General features: G+C 39.6%; 1 protein-coding gene across 1 annotated transcript in view; it reads right to left on the bottom strand.

Annotated features, from left to right (window-relative positions):
• PRKAR2B (protein kinase cAMP-dependent type II regulatory subunit beta) overlaps positions 1-21,803 on the bottom strand; it is a 94,496-nt gene that overhangs the window by 24,509 nt on the left and 48,184 nt on the right. Inside the window, exons 3-4 of the mRNA XM_021384585.1 lie at positions 7,366-7,418; positions 6,157-6,240 (exon numbers count right to left, since the gene is read on the bottom strand). Coding sequence (XP_021240260.1) covers positions 6,157-6,240; positions 7,366-7,418 — 137 coding nt within the window. The remainder of the gene's footprint in view (positions 1-6,156; positions 6,241-7,365; positions 7,419-21,803) is intronic.

Raw genomic sequence — 21,803 nt, 5'->3', positions numbered from 1 at the left:
TGTGGATTCTCCTTCTCTGGAGACATTCAAGACCCGCCTGGATGCCTACCTGTGCAGCCTGCTGCAGGGAGCCTGCTTTGCAGGGGGGTTGGACTCGATGACCTCTGGAGGTCCCTTCCAACCCCTACAATTCTGTGATTCTGTGATTATCATTTCATATCCTAATGTGCATAATAAAATCATTTACAAGTTTAAGTCCTCCATGAGAACGAGCACTTGTGTCCATAAGGCTACTTTCAGCTGTCTGTAGAAAGCCTAACCAACTTCCTCCTCCTGTTTAGGTGGACTGTTATAAACACCCACAGCTGTGTCAGCCACATTTACCTTCCCCTTAATGCTCACCCATAAGCTCTTAACTCATTCACAATTCATCCCTAAGCAGGCCTCAGTACAGTCCAGTTGTGCTTTCACATAAGGAACAACTCCACCAACTCATCTCACTGGTCTGTCTTCCATAAAAAGTACATACCCATCCATGACAGCATTCTAGTAATGCAAGCTGTCCCACCATGTCTCTATGACTGCAATGAGATCATGGCCCTGAGACCACACACAGATGTCTAATTCTTTGCCTTTATTCCCCATGCACACAGCATTGGTAGAGGCACTTCAGAGCAGAGAAGGGAGCAGAGGATGCAGGTTTCCCTGGGGAAATGCAAGAGGATCCCTCATAGCTATACACACCCTTGAGGAGGCTGGTCTTCTGGCTCATGTCATGGGAAGCAGCTAGGGAGTATTTGTCGCTTTTCTGGTTGGCCTGACTCATTCCCAGTTGGTTGCAATGGCATTAGCATTGCCATTTAGGGCCCCACCCCCCAGTATGAATCAGTTAATGTTCAGCAAAGTACTGAGAAGGCAACGGAGCAGACACAGTACTAGAATAGTGAGGGGAAAAAAAGAGAGAAAAATTCAGCCGAGTATAGGTAGGGAAACTATGGGAAGAAAAAAATTACTAATCAATAAGTCAGGATCTTGGAGATGAAGTGTAAATTGCAGGATTCATGTCTCCAACACTCAGTGTTTGTTTGTTCAGAACAAATGCACATATACTTCCCTGGAACTCTGATATTAATGTTTGCAGCACTATCGATCCAGCTCAAAATATTTAGCTCCTTTGTGTGATATCCACTTTTAAATTCATCAAAAAGCCCTTATTTCTTTACTATCAAATAATCTAATTTATATTTAGATGTATGATCAATATTTTTGAGTATTAATCAGTTTTTTCCTTAAGAACTTGCCCTAAAATTCTTCTGCAAAGTTAAATGTTGTTAATGTTCTTCCTCTGACATATCACACATATGCCCATCAAGTCAGGCTCACTTTCTCTATTTTGTAACTTGCCTCTCTGAACAAGTTGGCTTACTCTCTTCAGCAGTTCACTAAAAAAGACCAGAAATAATACTGGATTGCAAGCACTTTCTAAGTTTTTAAGATGAAGGCACCTTACACTGGGTAGTTCTGTTGTAAAACATTCACTAACATAGGCCAGGTGGAGAGTTGACCAGATATGGTGTGAATGCTAATTTTGTCTCAGAGAAAAAAGGAGAACTAAGGGTAATTCTGTGTTTGGGAGTCCATTAGTGAAGAGTTTTGTGCAGTCTAGGAAAGCAGAATATTAACATGTTCATGCATTCTGGGCTCCCTCATTCATATATTCATGTATGTATTTGCATTGACTGCTCTACCATCTGTAGTCTCAATTTTTCACAACAAAAAAAAAATTAAGAATGTAAAAGCATTATGAGAACCTTCTGTTGGTAGCACACTTCAATTAAGGCTTTGGCCTTAAGCAGAATTGTCCACTATTCATAAAACATGGTTGCCTTATGCTTTCTTTCATCCTCCCTTGAATTAATCAATTATAATTGATTAATCAATATTTGTACTCTGTTATAATAATTCCCCAGGTGAATGAGTGGCAATATGCCCAGACATTGCTCTTGTACATTTGTGGAGAGTATGTATAATTTATTACCTTTTAGAAAAAGGTCAAATCTTATTTGAAATATTCTCTACAGACATTAGCAGGGCAATGATCTACAAAATAAAGTTTCCCTGAAACAGAGCAGATCTAAAACTGCTTATGGATTTTTGCTAAATAAAGGATTTGAACTTTAAGTGCTAGGGTGCAGCATAACTTTGATGGCACCAGTCCCTTCAGCCACCTGCTTATTCTGATAATAAGTTGGTTCATCACTTGTTTTTTTGTGTGCTTTTTTTTTTTTAACTGCTAGCCCATGGGCCAAATCTAGCAGATTTATATAAATCATAGCAAACAAACCTCATCACCTGCTATTCATCTGCCTCAGCAAAATTTCCTCTTAAAAGACAAAACCAAAAGAGTAACTGCTGGAAGTCTGTCATCTAGATGAGCTGCTCCTGCTGCTGCTGCTATTCCTCCCAGTGATAGAACAACTGCTGGGTTGCATGCACAGAAACAAAACTCAGTAACAGTGACTTGAGGTTCATCCTCAGTAATGGCTCAAGGCATCTGGTCATCTTGTTTTCTCCTTGTTGGCTTAGACAAAATGAAAAGGAAGGGAAAGAGGGCACGAATCAAAGAGGAAGAAAAGAGGACCTTGATAGGAAGAGGCATGCAGCTTCTGATTCCACTGCCAGTAACCTCCAGTATCCGTAGTATGAAGGAGAGGGTGTGAGAATATGCCTTGGGCACACACCTTAGTGTGTGGGAGGTGATGGGAAGTGAGCAAACTCCAAGAAAGGTGGAAAAAAATGTTAGTACTTTAACATTTTTAAAATGTTTAAAAAGTGTTTTTTATTCAAGGGAATTAACTCAGGAGTGCATTGCTGAACTGACAGTAACTTATTGGTCACATCCTTAGCAATCCACAAAGTTAAAGAAAGATCCGAGATAATTCAAAGAACTTCACAGGGAATTTTACAAGAGTTGGATTTTAAAGCAGAGCGTGCTACTTAGTGAACTGTACCGGAGCCTAATGTTCCTTTATAGTATGCTGCTTTTTCAATTGGAGTCTTTATGTGAAATATTGATATTTATAAATACTTCTGCATAAGTTTACCTATCTAAACACTGCTATCAGGTAAATGCAGGCTCAAGGCAGTGGTATGTGTTTGGAAGGTCCTAAATTGTCTCAGAGTCTGAAGGTTATCTTTTTCTCCTCTCTGTCATTTTGTCTCACATTCAAGTGGCTGTTTTTTACTCTTATGTGAAGCCTCTTGTCTTTTCAAATGTGCTCTTTAATTAAAATGCTCAGCAGCACTGTAAGTCACCTCCTAACTACTGCAACTTCTCCTTTTGCTTTTACGATACCCTTATCTTATCCTTTCATTCACATTAAAATACAGTGTGTTATGGTAGGATAAACTTAGCAAAATGTGAACTGCATTTAGCATCATCACTGAATGCCATTCTGATCGTGCCTTAGGACATGCTGCTACACTGCATTTCAGAGTGGTATCCTATCTAAGAATGTGTTTGACACCTTGCTAAAGGGCCATCAGGGAAGAGCCATTAAGCACTTTACATTCTCTTTTCCATTCTACTCTCTGATCTCTGCAACAACGTTTTTCATACACAGAACTATAGCAGGAAGAAGCTGAAGTTCAATGCAAGGAAGAAACAGTGGGAGTGGGCAACACACCATTGTACACAGCTTGACTTTTGTTCCAGAGACTTTAGCTATAGCAGCTGAAAAGATTATTTCTCTCCAAGTTGAATGAGGGGTTTCTTTGCTAATATGCCAGAGAGCAAATTTCATCAGCTGGCATCACACGTACTTGTGTTGTTGGGTGGAAAGGCAGAGGTGAGGAAGAAATCTGGGATAAGAAAATATAAACTGTTGCAGCTACTGTCACAGAGCTCTTAAGTCACTGTCTAGGAGCAGAACAAGCAGGAGTGGGGGAAGTTCCATGGGACTACAGAGCTGTGCTCTCCAGAAGCAGCAAGCCAGACTGAGGAAGGCTGTGTTTTACTACCCTTGCTATCTTCAGAGGTCAGTGATTTTCCAATGCCCTTTATGAGTAAAGTTTTAATAAAAAAACATCTTTACAAAGAATATCTTCTTTGGCTTTTGGAACACTGTGAAGGATTTAATCTACAAGAAAGTGTTCGTAATCCACAGGACATAATCCTGAGCAAAGGCGGGTGAACAAGAAAAGACTTGGGTGATCCCAGGAACAGACTTGAAGGCAGAGCCCCACAAGGGAAGCATTATGCCAAATAGGTGGAAGTGACAGTGGGAAACGCTAACAGTCACAAGTAACTGATTCAGAAGCAAAAAGAAAATACATCACAGCAATGCAGCCACCAACAGGGGTGGTGATCCCTTAGAACTCTTAGCAAAATCATAAAAGGTGCCCAAGCTGGAACAGTTCACTGCTGTGTGTACACAGCATTACAATAGGACGCAGCAGTAACAAGGAACATGTAAATAAAGCAATTCCACATCCAGTGCAGATACCACCAAACCTCTGTGCATCCCTGAAGTCACACAAAAAAGTAATTAAGTAGTGGAAGGGCCAAATGTTTGGATGCCTTCAGCACAAACCAGTATAGTGGAACAACTAGTTTGCATTAAACGTACAGGACGAGGGAGCTAGGAGAATCACAGAATCATAGAATGGCCTGGGTTGAAAAGGACCTCAAAGATCATCTAGTCTCAAACCCCTGCTGAGTGCAGGGTCGCCAACCACTAGATCAGGCTGCCCAGAGCCACGTCCAGCCTGGTCTTGAACTCCTCCAGGGACAGGGCATCCACAACCTCCCTGGGCAACCTGTTCCAGTGCATCACCACCCTCTGAGTGAAAAACTTCCTCCTAACATCTAACCTAAATCTCCTTCAAGTATTGGAAGGCCACAATGAGGTCTCCCCAGAGACTTCTCCAAGCTAAACAAGCCCAGTTCCCTCAATCCTTCTTCACAGGAGAGGTGCTCCAGCCCTCTAATCGTCTTGGTCGCCCTCCTCCGAACTCATTCCAAGAGCTCCATGTCTTTCTTGAACTGGGGGCCCCAGGCCTGGATGCAGTACTCCAGATGGGGCCTCACAAGAGCCAAGTAGAGGGGGACAATCGAAGGAGACCCTGTGTCAAGTTCCCCAGCATCCCAAGAATGCATACATATGATTCCCTATGTTGAGACTCTTTGTGCCCTCCTACAGCTCTGCCTCCAAGGTTTTGCAAAGCCCTGGAAGGGTCTGTGGCTTGCTGCTCCCCAGGGCCTCTGTGGGAAGGGGTACCCTGGGTCAGAGTACTGTTTTTGCGCTGGCAAAAGCAGAAGCTGGAAACTCACAGTATGAATCAAACTGCATTCTCTGTAATAGCACTTGACTTTCCAACAGGGCTGCAGGCTGGTCTTTCCATTAGCTCTCTCTCTCTCTCAAATTAAATTTAAAACTTTTTGTTCTCGTGCTTAAAACTATATAATTACTCCTCCCCTCTCCTGATAGCACTGAATCAACTCTCCCATGAAAGCATTTGCTGTGCCGTGAGTCACTCCAACCTCTGCATGCACTTTTTGATTGATACACACACCTTTCCCTTAAACAACCCTGTGCAGTTTTGTAGGATTGTTGCCTCTATCTGATCCAGATCGATCATTCACTGCATTTAAGTTTTCTTAAGAGCCAAAAATTGGTTTTATGGACAGTAGAAGGAAATTATCTGCACAGAAGAATATCTGTAGTGTTTTACATTATCTATATTAAGTAGAATAATAATGTAAACTTCTTGCTATTGCCTTTCCCTCTCTTCCTACTTCTCAAGTTGCTTGGTCAGTTACAGCTATAGCTAAAATGTAGGCTTTGGGGGCAAGTTTAGGTTTTCATGAGGCACTCAGCACACTTTTGGAAATAAAAAGTAACTAGCAGAAACAATTCAAAGGTTCCAAATAACAGATGACTTTACATAAATGAATGTAAAAAAAAAGATTTAAAATAAGAAAATAAAATACAGTGCAATCACATTAATACATACACTCATGTTAATGTACTCCAAGAAACACATTTTATAAGTGACAACAGTTATAAAAATGGCTCTTCTGGAGTTTATGGTATGGTCAAGAAAGCATACATAAGAGCTTATAAAAGTCCAATCTGCAAGCTTCTATTCAAAATTTTAGAATAATTAATTCTCATCTACACTGCTAAATCATGTTTATTGTAAAGACGCTCTTACCGGATCTAGGTTCTTAAAAAGAAGAATGTCCTTGCAAGCTTCCTGCAGCCTGTTTCTTTGATCATCTGTTTTAGGGTGAATAATCTGAGAGATATAATAGAAAAACCTTTAAAGTGATTATCATACAGCAGCAACTAGTTGAAGGGCTGAGTTAATTCACCTAAGTATTTTATGCAGTATTTGTTCATGCTTTATAACATTTTCCCTTCAAAACCTTCAGGATTTGAATAAATACCCAGCGATAACGCTATATCACCACAGCATGAGCAAATGATGCCTGTCAGTATTTAAGCAGACGAGATCTTAAACGTTTGTAGAATCCAGTTTGTTTTCACAAGCCATTCTGGACACGTTCATTTAGCAGTTTTTGTGTAAACATTACTCTACTGCTCCACCACTAACCACACATATTCTGTAAAGAAACACCACCGATACATTTACATTTATCTATTTGCCATGACTACTTCCTAAAGGATATTTCGCCAAATAGTCTCTGTGCTAAGTTTATACAAGTAGTTTAACTAGTAAACAGCAGACTTCACATCATTTGAACCAGCCAGAAATCTACTAAATTACCAATGTCTGGTTAATACAACTATCAATCTAACCATTGGTCTAACTTATATTTTTAAGATAACCTTTTTCGACACTTTACTTAGACAGAAATTAGGTTCAATACAAAAATATAAGCCAGTCTTTAAAAGTCACACTTACACCATTTCATATTAAAAACTGAGTAAATGCCTTTAAAGGTGACCCAAGTAAAAGAAAGAAATCTATTTCATTAGTTATTGCTTTCTACATATGAAAATCTTATGTGATTTTACAATTCTTTTTTATGCCTTACCTAAATACTAGAGTGGTGATTAAAATACTGCAAGATTATAAGGAGGCTAAGTAAGTACTTTTAAGAGCAGAAATTCTCTGAGCAAATGTAACTGCGCACAAATGTTTCCATTACAGACCATGGATCATGGGTACAGTAATTTAGAATGATATTTAACTGTGTTCTACATGGGTGACTATTACAGAGAATTTTTAAGTGCTCCTCTAACATGAAAACCTCACAAATTATTAAAGAACATTACAACAAGGATGGTTCTGGAAAGGAATGGTAATGCTAGTTACATAATATATATAATCAGTCCTATTTTCTTCCTAAATTTAATGCCTGAGAACTGGTAAAAAAAATATTGAAGCATTAACTACCCTTGTTTCTGCATCATCCTCTTCTTCATCAGGATTGTAAGCTTCCGCACACACTGGAATAAAAAAGTATAGTCTTAATTGAAAGCAAAATATTGTTTCACAAGAATTACATTCACAGATGCATTGCATGCCATACGTAGCAATGTGACACTCCACAGAGAGCTGCAGAAGATATTGCTGATGAGAGCCCACAGCAGGTCATCTCCAAACTGCTGGTGGAAAAGGGTACATTTACATCAATTTTGGTCGTGTTTTTTGTGTTTTGAAAGATCTCCAAGATACTTCACAGCTTCCCAAGTAACCACTCGTAAGTGATCTGACCTTACTACCAGAAATTTTTCTCTCCTGTCTAATCTAGTCCCTTCTGTTATAAATCTAAGCAATCCATGCTGGACGCAGAGATCAGATCTTTCCCTTTGCCTGCATAAATACAAGCTTTTTTTTTATACAGTTGAAAATTTTTATCTCTTACTTTTTATGGTAAATACTTTGATTTTTGAAGTTTTTTCTTACAAGTCATATTTTCCAGCTCTAATTATCCTCATTGCTGTCCTCTCAGCTCCTTCCAATTCACCCTGCTTTACTGAAGTGCAATGATCAAAACCAGACACAATATTTGAGCCGAAGACAGTACTGAGTTGTCATGGTTTGTGCTAGGACAGAGTTAATTTTCTTTGCAGAAGTTTGTATGCTGCTGTGTTTTAGACTTGGGATGAAAATAGTGGTGATAACACACCGATGTTTTAGTTGTTTCTGAGCAGTGCTGCCCAAGGACATTTCAGCTTCTCATGCTGCCCTGCCAGTGAGGAGCTGGGGTGCACAGGGGGCTGGGAGGGGACAGCACGAGGACAGCTGGCCCAAACCAGCCAAAGGAATGTCCCATGCCTTATGGTGCCATGCTCAGCAATAAAAGCTGGGGTGACGAAGGAGGAATGGAGGTGCCTGGAGTGATGGTGTATGTCTTCCTTAAAAGCCATCACACGGGATGAGCTCTGCTCTCCTGGAAGTGGCTGAACGTCTGCCTGCTGATGGGAAGCAGCAAAGTAATTCCTTATTCTGATTTGCTTATGTGTGCAGCTTTTGCTTTACCTACTGAACTGTCTTTATCTCAGCCCAGGAGTTCTCACCATTTTGCCTTCCTGATTCTCGCCCATCTCACCTGGGGAGAGGAGTGAGCGGCTGCGTGGTGCTTAGCTGCTGCTCAGCACAGCAGATAAAATACTGCACTGACATTTTGCAGGCTATATGTATTTTCATCCACCCACATCTTTTTCATAGCAACTTGATTACGTCTACTCATGTAATTTTCATGACTTGCATATGATTTTCAAAAATCACTGCTTCACCAGCTGTTCTGTGTACGGCCATTCTGCCCAAGAGTAGTACCATGCACCTATTAAGTATCACCTTCTTCCCCAAACCATTTCTGCAATGTGCTAAGATCATTCAGAATTCTGATCTCCAGCATTATTCCAGTCCATTCTCAACTTTGTGACAACAGTAAATCTAATAAACACATTCATACATAATCTAGAGTACCTCTGAAAAAAAAAGAACAGTATCAAAAATAAACTCCAATGGAATACAGACATCTGGCCACGAAACAGCAGTCGCTGCTTGGTAGTCACCTTCTCCACCCAGTTTTGTGGCCATCCCATGCAATTTATATTAACACACAGCACGTTGTTCCCTACTTTGTTTATAGAAGGGTCTTGCAAGACAATATTTAAGTTTCTTAAACTGAAAATGTAGGAATATGTTCCTTTTCTCTTATCCAAAAGTTCTGTTTTCTTGTTACAAGGACATTAGATAGTTCCAACAAATCCATGCCCATCGCTGGTTTTCCCCTTTTCTCCAGGTACTTCCAAACTGTTTATTTGTCTGTAATTTCTCTAAGAGCAAGAATGACCCACAGACCTCTGACAGCTCTCTTCCTCTAGGCAGGAAAGTCACTCCTCCCTTTTAACAATCAAGATTTCTATTTTTGTTTTTTTTCCACTATCTTTCATTTATCTTCTTCAGCTTCTCCATGTTAATTGCTAACAAGCCGAGATTGACTTTTCCAGTTTCTCCTATTTCCAAGTACAGCACTGCTCAGACACAGCTAGCCTGCAGACACCTAACCTATTAAATACTCTCTAATTTGTCCTTTCTCCTTTCTAGGCTGAGTTTTCCATACACTCTTAATGCCACTAGTGAAGATTGACGTAATGTGTTAAGTAGAACAACCCTTTCCTGGAATATCCTCTTAGCAGTAATGTACTTCTAGAAATATTTCTGTTATTCCTAATGTTTGTTCTGGTAACTGGATCACTTTTTTTTTTTTTTTTTTTGCCTTGATTTCTCTGATCTTCGTCTCTGTATTTTTGCTATTATTTTATACTCAATAACTTCAATTAGTTTTAATTTTCTACATAGTTCCTTCTTGTGCTTGATATAAATAATAAAGTTATAATTTAGACAGATGTATTTTACTTTTATGTTATCCTCCTTCTGTGCTGTCACAATTTGCATTTGTTCCCTTTATATAGTTTCTTTGAGGAACAACCAATTCCCTTTGTCTCAGACCCAATAATGTGCTCGTTCCCCCACCCAATTGAGATGATTTTGCTGTACTACAGCACGTGTTATGCAGAGTCCCAAAGGAAGCCTTGACCCTTGCCACCTCACCATATTAGGCACTTTGCAAATCCTAAAGCATCAACTTTCTAAAACTTGGCAGCTTCAAAAACAAGTTCTCCGGAAATGACAAAAAGATTTCTACTAGCTTTACTAGGAACTACAAATGCCCACAAAAGGAAGTTTGAGATATCTTGAACAAGTATAATACTTCACCTCTAAATACAAAAAATGTTCCTACCAACATTTTTATGACAATACAGTATTTACATGTTGTCTGAAATAAACTTTAAGGGTTTTTATTTAAATGGAAACAATAATAGCATGCAAAGCATCATAACCCATCACTATGTAATCACTACTTTGTTGCTGAATTTAGCCTCATCCCTGGCCACCTTTATCTTATCGATCCCTTTCATGTAGTCAGAAGCAGGATCAGTACAGAAAGAGAGAATGTAACTGAGATTTTCTGTGTTGTCTGGTGTCTCTGCTCTAAATTCACTTGACTCTGCATGAGAAAGTCAGTTGCACCACTATCAGCAAGTACCTTAATTAAGTATTTCTGCTTTATCACTGAATATGCACAATATATATCTTTAACAGCTTGTAGTTTCTTCTGGTTAGTACCCACCTTCCCCAGTTTAAAAATTACTTATTCTTATCATCTGTCATGAGAAACTTCCCTTCTGGTTGTAGTTCTGTACTTATTTTACATTGGCTTATCTTTTTGTCGTGATTACAGATGCATTTTTCACTTGGGTCACAACTTACAGATCATATACATGCTGTGGGTCTGCAGTTTTAAATGCAGAATTTCCTCTCCTCCATTCTTATTTCAGTAGCCTGTCTTAAAAGCTTTGTAGTCTAGTAACATATTAATTTCTGAATGTCATCACTAGATATCTCATGGAAAAACTTGATGTATTTTATTCCTGTTCCTGAAATACGGTTTCTGACATTACGGTCCACTGAATTTCATGACATGAAAAATGGGGTTTGGGCCATTAGAATCACAATGACGTAAAACATCCAGAACTAAATAAGATGCCTCTTCTGTAGACATCCACATCTGCAGAAGTCATCTGGGTTCCAATTACAGTCAATGGAAAGAAGCCAGAACTTTTACAAAGCTATTAATCTGACCTGTGTTACATGTCCAGATTAAGACAAGTGTAATTACAACTCTGACTAATAGGCTGAGGTAAACTCTATCCCTCTTAAGATGAGTCCTGTTATTTACAGCAAGCTGCTAGGCTGGTTTCTGCACCTTTACATTTTGTCCATATTCTTTAGAAAACAAATTCATCATCTGATGGTGACAGTTGCTCATGCAATAGTAAACCTTTATTCGGAGAATCACAGAACCATAAAATGGTTTGGGTTGGAAGGGACCCTAAAGCCCACCCATCCCCAACCCCTGCCACGGGCTGGCTGCTACCCACCAGCTCAGGCTGCCCAGGGCCCCATCCAACCCGGCCTTGAGCACCTCCAGGAATGGGGCACCCACAGCTTCTCTGGGTAGTTGTGTCAGTGCCTCACTGCCCTCAGAGTAAAGAATTTCTTCATAACAACTAATCTAAATCTTCTCTATTCCAGTTAAAAGCAATTCCAACTTGTCCTATCACTATCAGACCAAGCACTTGTAAAAAAAAAAAAAAAAAAGTCACTCTCCATCTAGTTTATAAGCTCCCTTTAAGTACTCGAAGCCTGCAATGAGGTCTCCCCAGGGCCTTCTCTTCTTTTTGTATATTCCAGGGAGACAGCATTTGGCTTCCAGCTCTTCTGACTAAGCCCTGACTGGCATCACAGACATAATTACTCTGAGCCACTCCACTGCTGGTGTTTGGTGTTTCTTTTTTCTACCTCTCCAGCTCATTCCACTTTCCCAAGAGTACACAGTACACACTGACTTTATCATGATCAAATGCCCTGTCATGTTTTGCTACATGTCACTGCTGAATTTAGTATTGTACCGCTGCTCAAAAAGCAGTCCTAATACAGTGCTTAGGGACCTATTTCATCCCGGGCATAAGTACAGCTTTAAAAATAGTGATACAAATACTGTAAATATTCCTCCATTGGCTGCTAAGCTCAACAAAGTGAAACTATTTTTATTCAGTTTTTTCAGTGGAAGATTACATTTCACATATAAATCATCAAGATGGACACAAACACAAACAAGGCCAAATACATCAGCACAAAGGATATAAATCTGAATTATCAGACAGCGGTGCATTATTAGAATATACATGCACTGAAAATTGCACACAAATCTAGATGGATTGCTTTGCCAGGAAGAAGAGGCAATCTTTCCTAATTTCTAACTCTAGCAGTACCAGAAGTAAAGTCAGTTTAGATATGAATGAATTCTAAAATGAGAATTAACATATAGTTAGTAATTGTAGGATCACAAAATAAATGTTACACATGCTTTATTTATTCTCTTGGTATTTCAGGAAATAAGAAGCTATCAATAATGAAATGAATGAACGCACATGTATTATAGTCAAAACATGGCATAAAAAACAATGAATGTGTGGACCCTTTCCAAAGCATAGGAACCCTTAGTAATAAAGCATTTTACCAAAAAAAAAAAAAAAAAAAAAAAGGCTATGAAAATATTTCTTCTTCCCATTCAGGCCAAATCAAGATGACAGCTTTGTCAGCGTGACCACCAGGTTGCATGTGAAAACAACCATCTCTTGCCATTGCGTAGGTAGGGCACCATGCCCTACATCCCTACAAACATCCCCAACTCCAATAGCAATGTCCCATCCCCTCATCCAGCAGGAATGTCACCTTGCAGGTTTAGCCATATGGAAGTTGCTAAGGTGACTTATCTGCAGTGTGAGATTTTTTTTTCCCAGTTCATCAAGATGTTCTTCTCTTCATCTGCCAAACACGGAGCAGAAACATGGTGCAGAGTTTCCATGCATGGCAGATGCTACTTCCACAAATACTGCTGGAACTCTATCAAAGTATCTGACATGATTTCCCACTGGAATCCATTTTTTTTCATCTCACCAGTTCCCACCACTGCAGGAAGAACTAGCAAGAGAACTCTACACTCCAAAAAGACAAAATTTTGCCAGAAGTTTTTGTTTAAACGACAGCAATCCTGTGCAATGGTAGCAATAAAACAACCAGTCATGGTCTCTGATGGTCGTGACTACCAAGTCCCAAATTATTTCTAGAGCTGGTTTTGTCTGGACCACACAGAAGACAAGACTGAAGATCATAAGTAAACCTAAGGACTAAAGAACAACCCAGTGAAAGGAGATCAGCTTTCTTCTGGAGTGCACAAATTCATGAGAGAAGTCTTAACTGGTTCCACATAGCACACAGTAAGGTATTATCAGCTGGCTCAGATCAACCACTTGTGCAGAACTCTGAAACTATTTCAAGGAGCTACATTCTCCTTAAATGTACACTAATCTGGAACGATCACTGGGGCTATTGTTGCCCATGATACTATATCTGATGGTCACTAAACTGAAACTTTACTTAGGCACAGTTAGGTGAATTAATATACCTGATGCCTATATTAATATACCTATATGCCTGATACATTGTAATTCTGTGCTAATGCTACATTATATAGAAAGTACTTACACTACAAATGCTATCCAAACTGGAATAAAAGTATACATGCTCAGAAAAAAAGCTCTAGTAACGATAGAGTCACAAGTATTTTTGAGATTTCTTCACACGTAAAAAACCAAAAATTTGAAGAAATTCCCCCCCAGTCTTCCAGATTTATGAGATAACTACTTGTGAGTGGCCCATTACTTAACACAAGTGGCTAAGTGCTCAGGACAGTCGCCTCAAAATGTAAAACTGCATAAAATCCAGTCAGCTTGTCTCCTCTTAATTAAGAGGACCTTCCTTAATTAAGAGAACCTCCTCTTAAATAAGGTGACCTTCAGTTCATTAGGTGGGAACTCTGTGGGAGCACTGCCAAGAAAGTCTGTTTGAAAGTAGACTGCTCATGAAGGACTGTTACCTGCTCTTCTTTTCATGCATGACTGAGATCCTCCAAAGACTGTATGACAGTCATAAAGACAGACCAAATACTGGGCCTGTGCTAATGGCAAAACCTTTTGCCAGAGCTGGAAGGCCGTGCTCAGCCTGCACGACATGCTTGCAAGGAATCAAACACTTCCGAAGAACTGCTCATGCAATCCACTCTTCAATGCCATTTTCTGTTGTCCATCTGCTACTACCGCTATTTTAAATTAATCACACCTCAAGATATTTCCTCCAGCATTGCTAAATAACACGAAGTGCCTAATAATATGTAGCATCTTGAATGAGATCCATGCCAACTGTGAGTCAGATCCTCCCAAGGACTCTCCATTCAGAAGTCCATGTGAAGTCTATTCATGTTACATCAGTCCTCTCACCAAAGCAAGGATTTTATCAAGATTGCAATGAACACCATTAAAGCTCATTTGAAAAAACATGATGGTCCCCACAAAACATTTTTAGATCATTTTATCCCAAACGAGCTATTCATGTGTGAGTGCCTCTACATAGCAAGTCCCTTAATAATATAGAATATAACACAGAAAATTGTTATGTGTTAGACTGCACTATCTTCCTGTACTCTACAGGACAAAGCACTCTGCATCAAAGGCAGCAAATGCTGGTCATCACTGCGGCAAAGAGGTACATTCTTCCCTTAAACCACCCTGTTGTGAATTGCTAAATAGGCTCCTCCACTGAAACAGCATATTCGAACTTCACCACAAGTGGACGAAAATACTTCCCTATTTGTAAGCAGAAACCCAGAGAAAGGTTTTAGCAGATTCTCCATGAGGACTTGCATAGTCCCTAGTCCTTGTTACAGTCGTATTTCAGTTGTTTCTATAATTGTGTAATTTGGCAAGATGAAGCTAAAGAAAACAGCCTTTTGGCTTACAATGAGGAGACAGCTTTGCATGGCTTCTCAGGAAGTGCTTGATTTCATCTGTCTGGTTAGTGAAAACCAGCACAAACACACATTACAGTGTCCAGAACACTGCAGGTAGATATTAAACAATAAAAACATTACAAAACTAAGATGCACTTCCACTAGAAAAGTTTGTCAGTATATACTATAGACTATACTACTTTCTCTGCAAGCTTTCCCAGCAATAGCTGGAGTAGCATGCCATATTACAACATACCGTACTCTGATGTTGACTTGTGTAACCTTCTGTTCCCATTCTCATATGAGTCCAAGCAGTTCACAATGCTACAGTGTGTTATTTGGGACATAACTGAACTATGTATAAATATTTGACATGTTCTGAGCAGACACAGAACTCTCTGCATACTTTTCAACTTTATATTCACTAATAACAAAGCAAAAAAAAAAAAAAAAATGGAACTGCACCCAGCTCTTTTCCTTTGATTTAATACATCATAGCCATCTACAGATTTTTCTCTTATCAAAAAGTCAGCAGTACACTCAGAGTGGACCATATCTTTCCCCTAGAAAATTCATCTCTTACATAAAAAGTGCTGCAAAAATTTTAAAGACTGTAGCTGCAACTGTTCATCTCCGGAACCTACATTCTGAAAGGATACATGTTCACATTTTTAAAATAGCAACACAGTATTACAGTTTAAGGAACGACATACAACACAGTAAACCATAACAGCAGCTTATTTTTACCCAAAATGAGCTCTCTGTCCATTCTGACAGGGCTTGTTACTTATTCTGTACAACGGATCAGGTTTCATACACTAGAGCCCAAAGTGATACAATTGTTGCTGTTGATTTTTACTGAAGTGTGGAAACTTCAGCAAGTAACTATTCAGATGAGTTTTAATGCATTTAAATGTATGTTAAAGTGAGTTAATAGCATACTAACCACTTATTGAAAAACTACCCTAGCCATATTTTTCAAACTTGATGGCAAAATGATACATGGACACCTTAATAAGGACACAGAAACAGGCACTAAACTGAGTTTATTACTCATTAATCTCCACTTATGTCTTCCCCTCCATGCAGTAAAATACCTGAAAAGGAGGTGTTTGTTAGTTTTGGTAAACCAGTAGGCATATTTTAGGACTTAGTTATTAAAAGTAATTATTTTTAATGATGGGTTAAGTATGAAAGATGCCTGCAGAAAAACACCACAGAATTTACAAATCTGGCAGAGTAAAATATGAAACTACTAATAGGACAGAAGAAAGAAAAAAAAAAAAAAACAGAAAAAAGGAGAAAAATGCAAGTAGAAAAATGCCAGAAAAATAAATACTAAAATTTCAGACTAGTGAGAAGACACTGAAAGTGAGATGTATGAATCAGTCAGCTGTAGGACAGGATGAATAGACAGAACTGTAAACAAAGCAAAACTGGGAATTGTTTGAAAAAAGTAAAATGCTAAAATCATAGTAAATAAGGTAATTACGAACAGACAGCAGAGGAGCTGGTGAAAGACATAACTCCAAGGCTCCCTAGCTTACTTGAGTAGGATTAACGCTGAGTAAAGGAGCACTTGGAAAAACAGGAGAAGAACAAAAAAAATATAAGAATAACAGAACTCAAGAGGGAAAAAATAGCAGCAGATCTCAACTCTGCCAACAGGTTATGAGGTAAAATCAAGCCCCCACCTTGGTTTAACTGGACAGGAGGAAGGAGAAAAGAAAGGGGCTAGTTTTACACACCTACAAAGAGTTACAAAGGTGAATGAACCCAAAATAAGGTGATTATTTTATGAAACCATGTATTTATGGCCACTTTCTACGCTGGTATTTTAAAGACAAATACAAGAATCAACTTGACAGATAAAGAAGAGATGTAGAGAGGGAAAGAAAATGCTGAGAAGTGAGACAAAGAAAATAGTCACTGGTGGCAGGACATGTAAAAATATAAAAGGCTTTGACAAAATATTAAAAACATGAACAAGGACACACAAGAGAAGGTGACCTCTGGGCCACAGACTTGTGCAAAGAATGACTGTAGGACACTACGGACAAAGCCATGAGCTCTGACAAGCTTGTCCCAGTGTCCTTCCAGCAGGGTGGATTGATTTGTTCAAGACCAGGTAAAAGATCTGCCAATAGCAGTATGTATGACCATCCAGGAAAAGGAGGAAGGCGCAGATACTGAAACACTTAGGAAGCAGACTCCTCATCCCTGATGGGTTACTCTGAGCTCCTCAGAGGCACATGCCAAAAAGTACTGCTACTTACAGGGCAGAACTGTCTTGGACACCTGAGAGAGCGTGAAGTTTAGTCTTAGCAGGCTTTACAGAAAACCTTGTATCCATACGGGATTTAGAATAACAAGCTGAGGATAGGCACATGAAAGAAGAGGAGGAGTCATCCTTTAAAAAGAATGGTTGCTATAGAAAATTTATTTTTGCTTATCACAGTGAAAGGACTAAGGGAACGAAGCTAGAATCAATCCTTCCCCATTTTACACTGAAAAGCCCACATACTACCTCACAAAATAATCTGTAAAGAAATACTCCTTCTTTCTCCTGGGGCAAGGCTGTTAAGCAAGATGAAACACAATAATAAGCTAAAGGAGCTGTCTCCTAGAATTTTAGCATACTGGTTTTGGTCAAATGGGTAAGTCATGCTCACATAATCCTCTATATCAGAACTCAGATAAATCAAACTTAATGAACAGGTGCCAGATCTAACAGGAAGACAGGTAGAAAAAAAAAAGACATTCTATAAAACACTTCTGCCAAGTTTTGAAAAGTTTGATTTTGAACATCTGGTTTCTCAGCAATTCCAGAAAATCAATCTAAGATTTTTTGCTGACAGGTTTTTCTTTAGATAGCTGAAAGAAGTGTAGAAGATGAATCACAACTATAAAATAATGCATTCCACTTTACTTTTCCCACAATCAAAATATAAACAGTTATTATCAAGTAGTACTGGCACTACAAACCAAGGTAAGAACATAAGCACCCAACACAGTGATCACAACATGCTCACCTACATCTGTAATGTGCAAACAACAATAACAAGCCAGAAGACGGACTAAAAATATTCTCCCAAGAACTGGGTCAGTAGTCAACCTAAGAACACCAATTACCACACTTGAATTGTCTAGTAGTAGAGGCAGCCCATAACTGTGCTGCTAATTTCCACTGAGAACTTGAAAGAAGACACCAAGGTCTCATAGAATTGATTTATCTTTTTCGGAAAGAGAGAAAAAATGTACCCTGAACTCATACAGATAACGAGCAATCATCATGAGCAGCTTCATCTCTTCTATCTATGGATCCTGCAGATTTCCACAGTGCTCGGTTTCTCTCCCTCTCATTTTCTAATGTTAGTCAATGCAGAAAGGCTAGAAGTGCCATCAACATAACAGAGGACACTTCAAATTACATTACTCTTTTCTGCTAGCCACCACTACATAACTTCATTTTTTCAATGCCTAGTTAAAATCACATTGTGCTTGAAGAAAAGCCAGCTAGAGGTAAACCCAGAAAAACTGACATCGCGTATGCAAGAGACAAAGGGGAAGACGTGTGAGGGGCGGCTGAGGTCCCTGGGTTTGCTCAGCGCAGAGCAGAGGAGCTGAGGGGAGGCCTCACAGCAGCTGCAGCTCCTCACAGGGAGCAGAGGGACAGCACTGAGCTCTGCTCTCTGTGACAGCGACAGGGCACGAGGGAACGGCATGGAGCTGTGTCAGGGGAGGGTCAGGGAAAGGGGTTAGGGAAAGGGTCTGTACCAGAGGGCGGTTGATGCCTCATCCCTGGAGACTTTCAAGGCATGGCTGGATAAGGCCACAGGCAACCTGACCTAGCTATGCTGTCCCTGTTTATTGCAGGGGAGTTGGACTAGATGGCTCTCAGAGGTCCCTTCCAACTCTTAAGGATTCTATGATTCTATGATTCAGAATAGAAATGAACTTGCCATACTGAAAACTAAACAAAAAATTCAAGCCTTCAGCTGAGTTTCCTCTTTGTCCATTCTATATGCTAAACATATCTGTACTTTCAGGGAAATAATACGCACATGAAACTTATTCTTACTAAGTAAAAGAGAGGATAAATATATATATTTTTTAATTTGATGAGATGAGATATAATAACACACACACCCCCTCTGTAAATTACAATTCTTTCAAACTTGGAAGAAAAAACAATAAAGACCCTAACCTGGGCCAGACACCTCGCATTTCGTGACAGTTTTTGACTAACTGCAACCAATATCCAAGGAAACTGCATATGCCAGGTGATTATTTTTCAGAAAAACTCTTAGAATTACAGCGCAAATTAAGCAAAGGGCTAGCATCTTGCTTTGTGTGATGTTACAATTCAGGCTTACATTTTCATCTTTTTCGCCTAGGAAAGAAAGTGCCTACCGATGCTCTTTAGCAACAACTCTGTTAAATACCAAAGGAATAAAAATGAACCTCTAGGGTAAGATGGAACTACATCTAGTTTCTTCAACCAAACCCATCCTTTGCGATGTTCTGTGGAATGTTCTTTTAGTCAGAAATCTCAGATGGAATAATCAAGGGCACAGTGAAAGCTGAAGGAACCCCGAGGAAATTGTATTCCCTTATAAACGTCCCGTGTTTAAGCAGCAGTGCTGAAGAACTTCTTGATTTAATTTGTGTACAGTTCCCTTGAGACCTCTAGGCATTTCAGGTTTAATGATTAAATACTCATTCAGTGAAAAGTTAGCACACAGCAGCACAGCCATGAGATAGCAAAATATTCTAGTGGAATGAACTAGAGTCTATTTGCTGACTGAGGTACCCACTGCTGATACACAAAAATAAAATAATTCTAATTCTAAAATAAAAACAAAACAACAACAACAAAAAAGAAAGCTTGACGTGTTAAAAATAAAAAGGGCCAGGCTTGGACTACTGTGACAAATGAATTTAGTGTAAATACATTTAGCATAAGCACTTAAAGCGATTTTTTTTTTACACTCTCAGTGGTCTTTTCAATGCATCAAAGCACAAAGAAAAGCTGTTATTTATCATTAATTCAATATATGAAAGATGCACAGTACATATGTCAGTGTGTAAATCATTTACGTCTAGTGAATGTTTTTCACCTAGGACTCCCCTCAGAGAGGCATGTGCACCCAGTTACCCCCCATCTTCACGCTGGAAGCAGCACAGCTGGCAACCACCTGCCTGGGGAGCTGCTCCAAATTGGAGCAGAGGGGCCCTGGGGGGCAGCAGCTGGCCCTTAGAAAGCAGCGCCCAGCAACAAAGATGGACAACTGTATGAACCATGGCTGTATGAGCCAGAGAAGTGACTGTCACCCTCTACTCCATGCTTTCTAGATCACGTCTAGAATACTGGGTCTACCCGTGGAGCCTCCAAATTCAGGAAGACTGATAAACTGGAATGAGCTCAGTGGAGCGCCACCAGGATGGATGGGCACTGGTCCGGCAAGGAGCGGCTGAAGGAGCTTGGCTTGCTCAGGCTGGAGAAGAGATGTTTCTGGGGAACCTAGCAGCAGCTTGGCAGTATCTATGGGGAGATAACTGACATCCTGTACATTGGTATACGATGGGAAGAAGACAAACAAAGACATGACTTGAAGCAAAAGAGTTTCAAACTGGTTATAAGGAAAACTTTTTCACACTGAGGTCAGTCCAGTGGCAAAGCACCCAGAGAGGTTATTTTCCAAAACCTGGCCTGGAGCAACCTGGTCTGATCTAAGAGTTAGCCTGCTTTGAGCTGGAGGCTGAACTAGAGCCCTCCTAAGGTACCTTCCAACCTGAAATATCCTAAGATCCAGAAGCACCTAGTCATCGGGAAATTTTGAGTCTACAAGCTCCAAATTGTTTTCCTGATGCTGTAAAGTTACGTGGCAAAGGGTATCTGAATGGTTATCAAAAAGAGCAATGGCAGAACCATTTTAGAAAATGCCATAGGAAAGGTCAAGGCTTTTTTTATCATCACCACACAAAGGACACACCTGGAGTCACTGTTCTAGAAGATTAGTGGAAAAACTAGAGACACTCTCTTGTAGAATCTGAATGAGTAGAATATAGAATGTAAGAAGAGTGTTGCAGAACCTGAAGAATTGTAACCCACTTGCTCCACAGATTTACCACAGCAGTCTAGAGCGCCAGCAGAACTGGAAGCAAAATCCAGGATGAAATTTCACATAAATTCAGCACACCACTTATCGTAGAAGGTAACGATGCTGAGCAGTTGACCAGGAGGTAAACGATTAACAGTTAATACAGGCTACAATTTATGGTTCCAGATTCAACATGTGGTCAAGAGAACTTCATAATTTATAGTGTATAAGACTGGACTTTCAAATGCTCATCTTGAGAACCAGAGGCACAAAGAGAAATCAGTAACATGTAGAAATTGAAAAGTCTGGTTAATAGTGGGACATACAGAAGAATGATCATAAAAGCATGGAAAAAAGAAAAAGAAATACTTCTGAACACTTTTGAGCATCTACCTTCAGCATGCCAGTGAAGACTGCAGGAACTGCAGATGGTCAAATATACAGAAGGTAAAAAGGGCCCAGAGCAGATGACCGGTGTCTGAATGCCCCTAACAGACTAGAGGGACCAAAGTTTATTACTGTTTTGCAGTGAAAAACTTCTGTTTCTGACTAGCTCATTTGAAACAACTATTCTACAGATATTGCCTTAAATTTTAGCCAAATGAGGCTTCATCTTAGGTTCTTCAGAGTGAAGAAAAACAGAATGAAGAAAAAGTAAAAGATATTCAAGATGATTGTTGGTGTTGAGGGACCAGTGATGAGGATGAGAGAACAGAGGTATAACAAGTTAAACTCATTTTCCTGAGATTCCAAAGTGCTACATGTTAATAGCTAGAACAAAATGTCATTTCTGAGGAGGGATC

This window comes from Numida meleagris, chromosome 1 (assembly GCF_002078875.1).
Source record: "Numida meleagris isolate 19003 breed g44 Domestic line chromosome 1, NumMel1.0, whole genome shotgun sequence".
NCBI lineage: Eukaryota > Metazoa > Chordata > Aves > Galliformes > Numididae > Numida > Numida meleagris.
The sequence above is the reverse complement of the archived record's forward strand: the minus strand, read 5'-3'. Positions and strand labels throughout refer to the sequence as shown.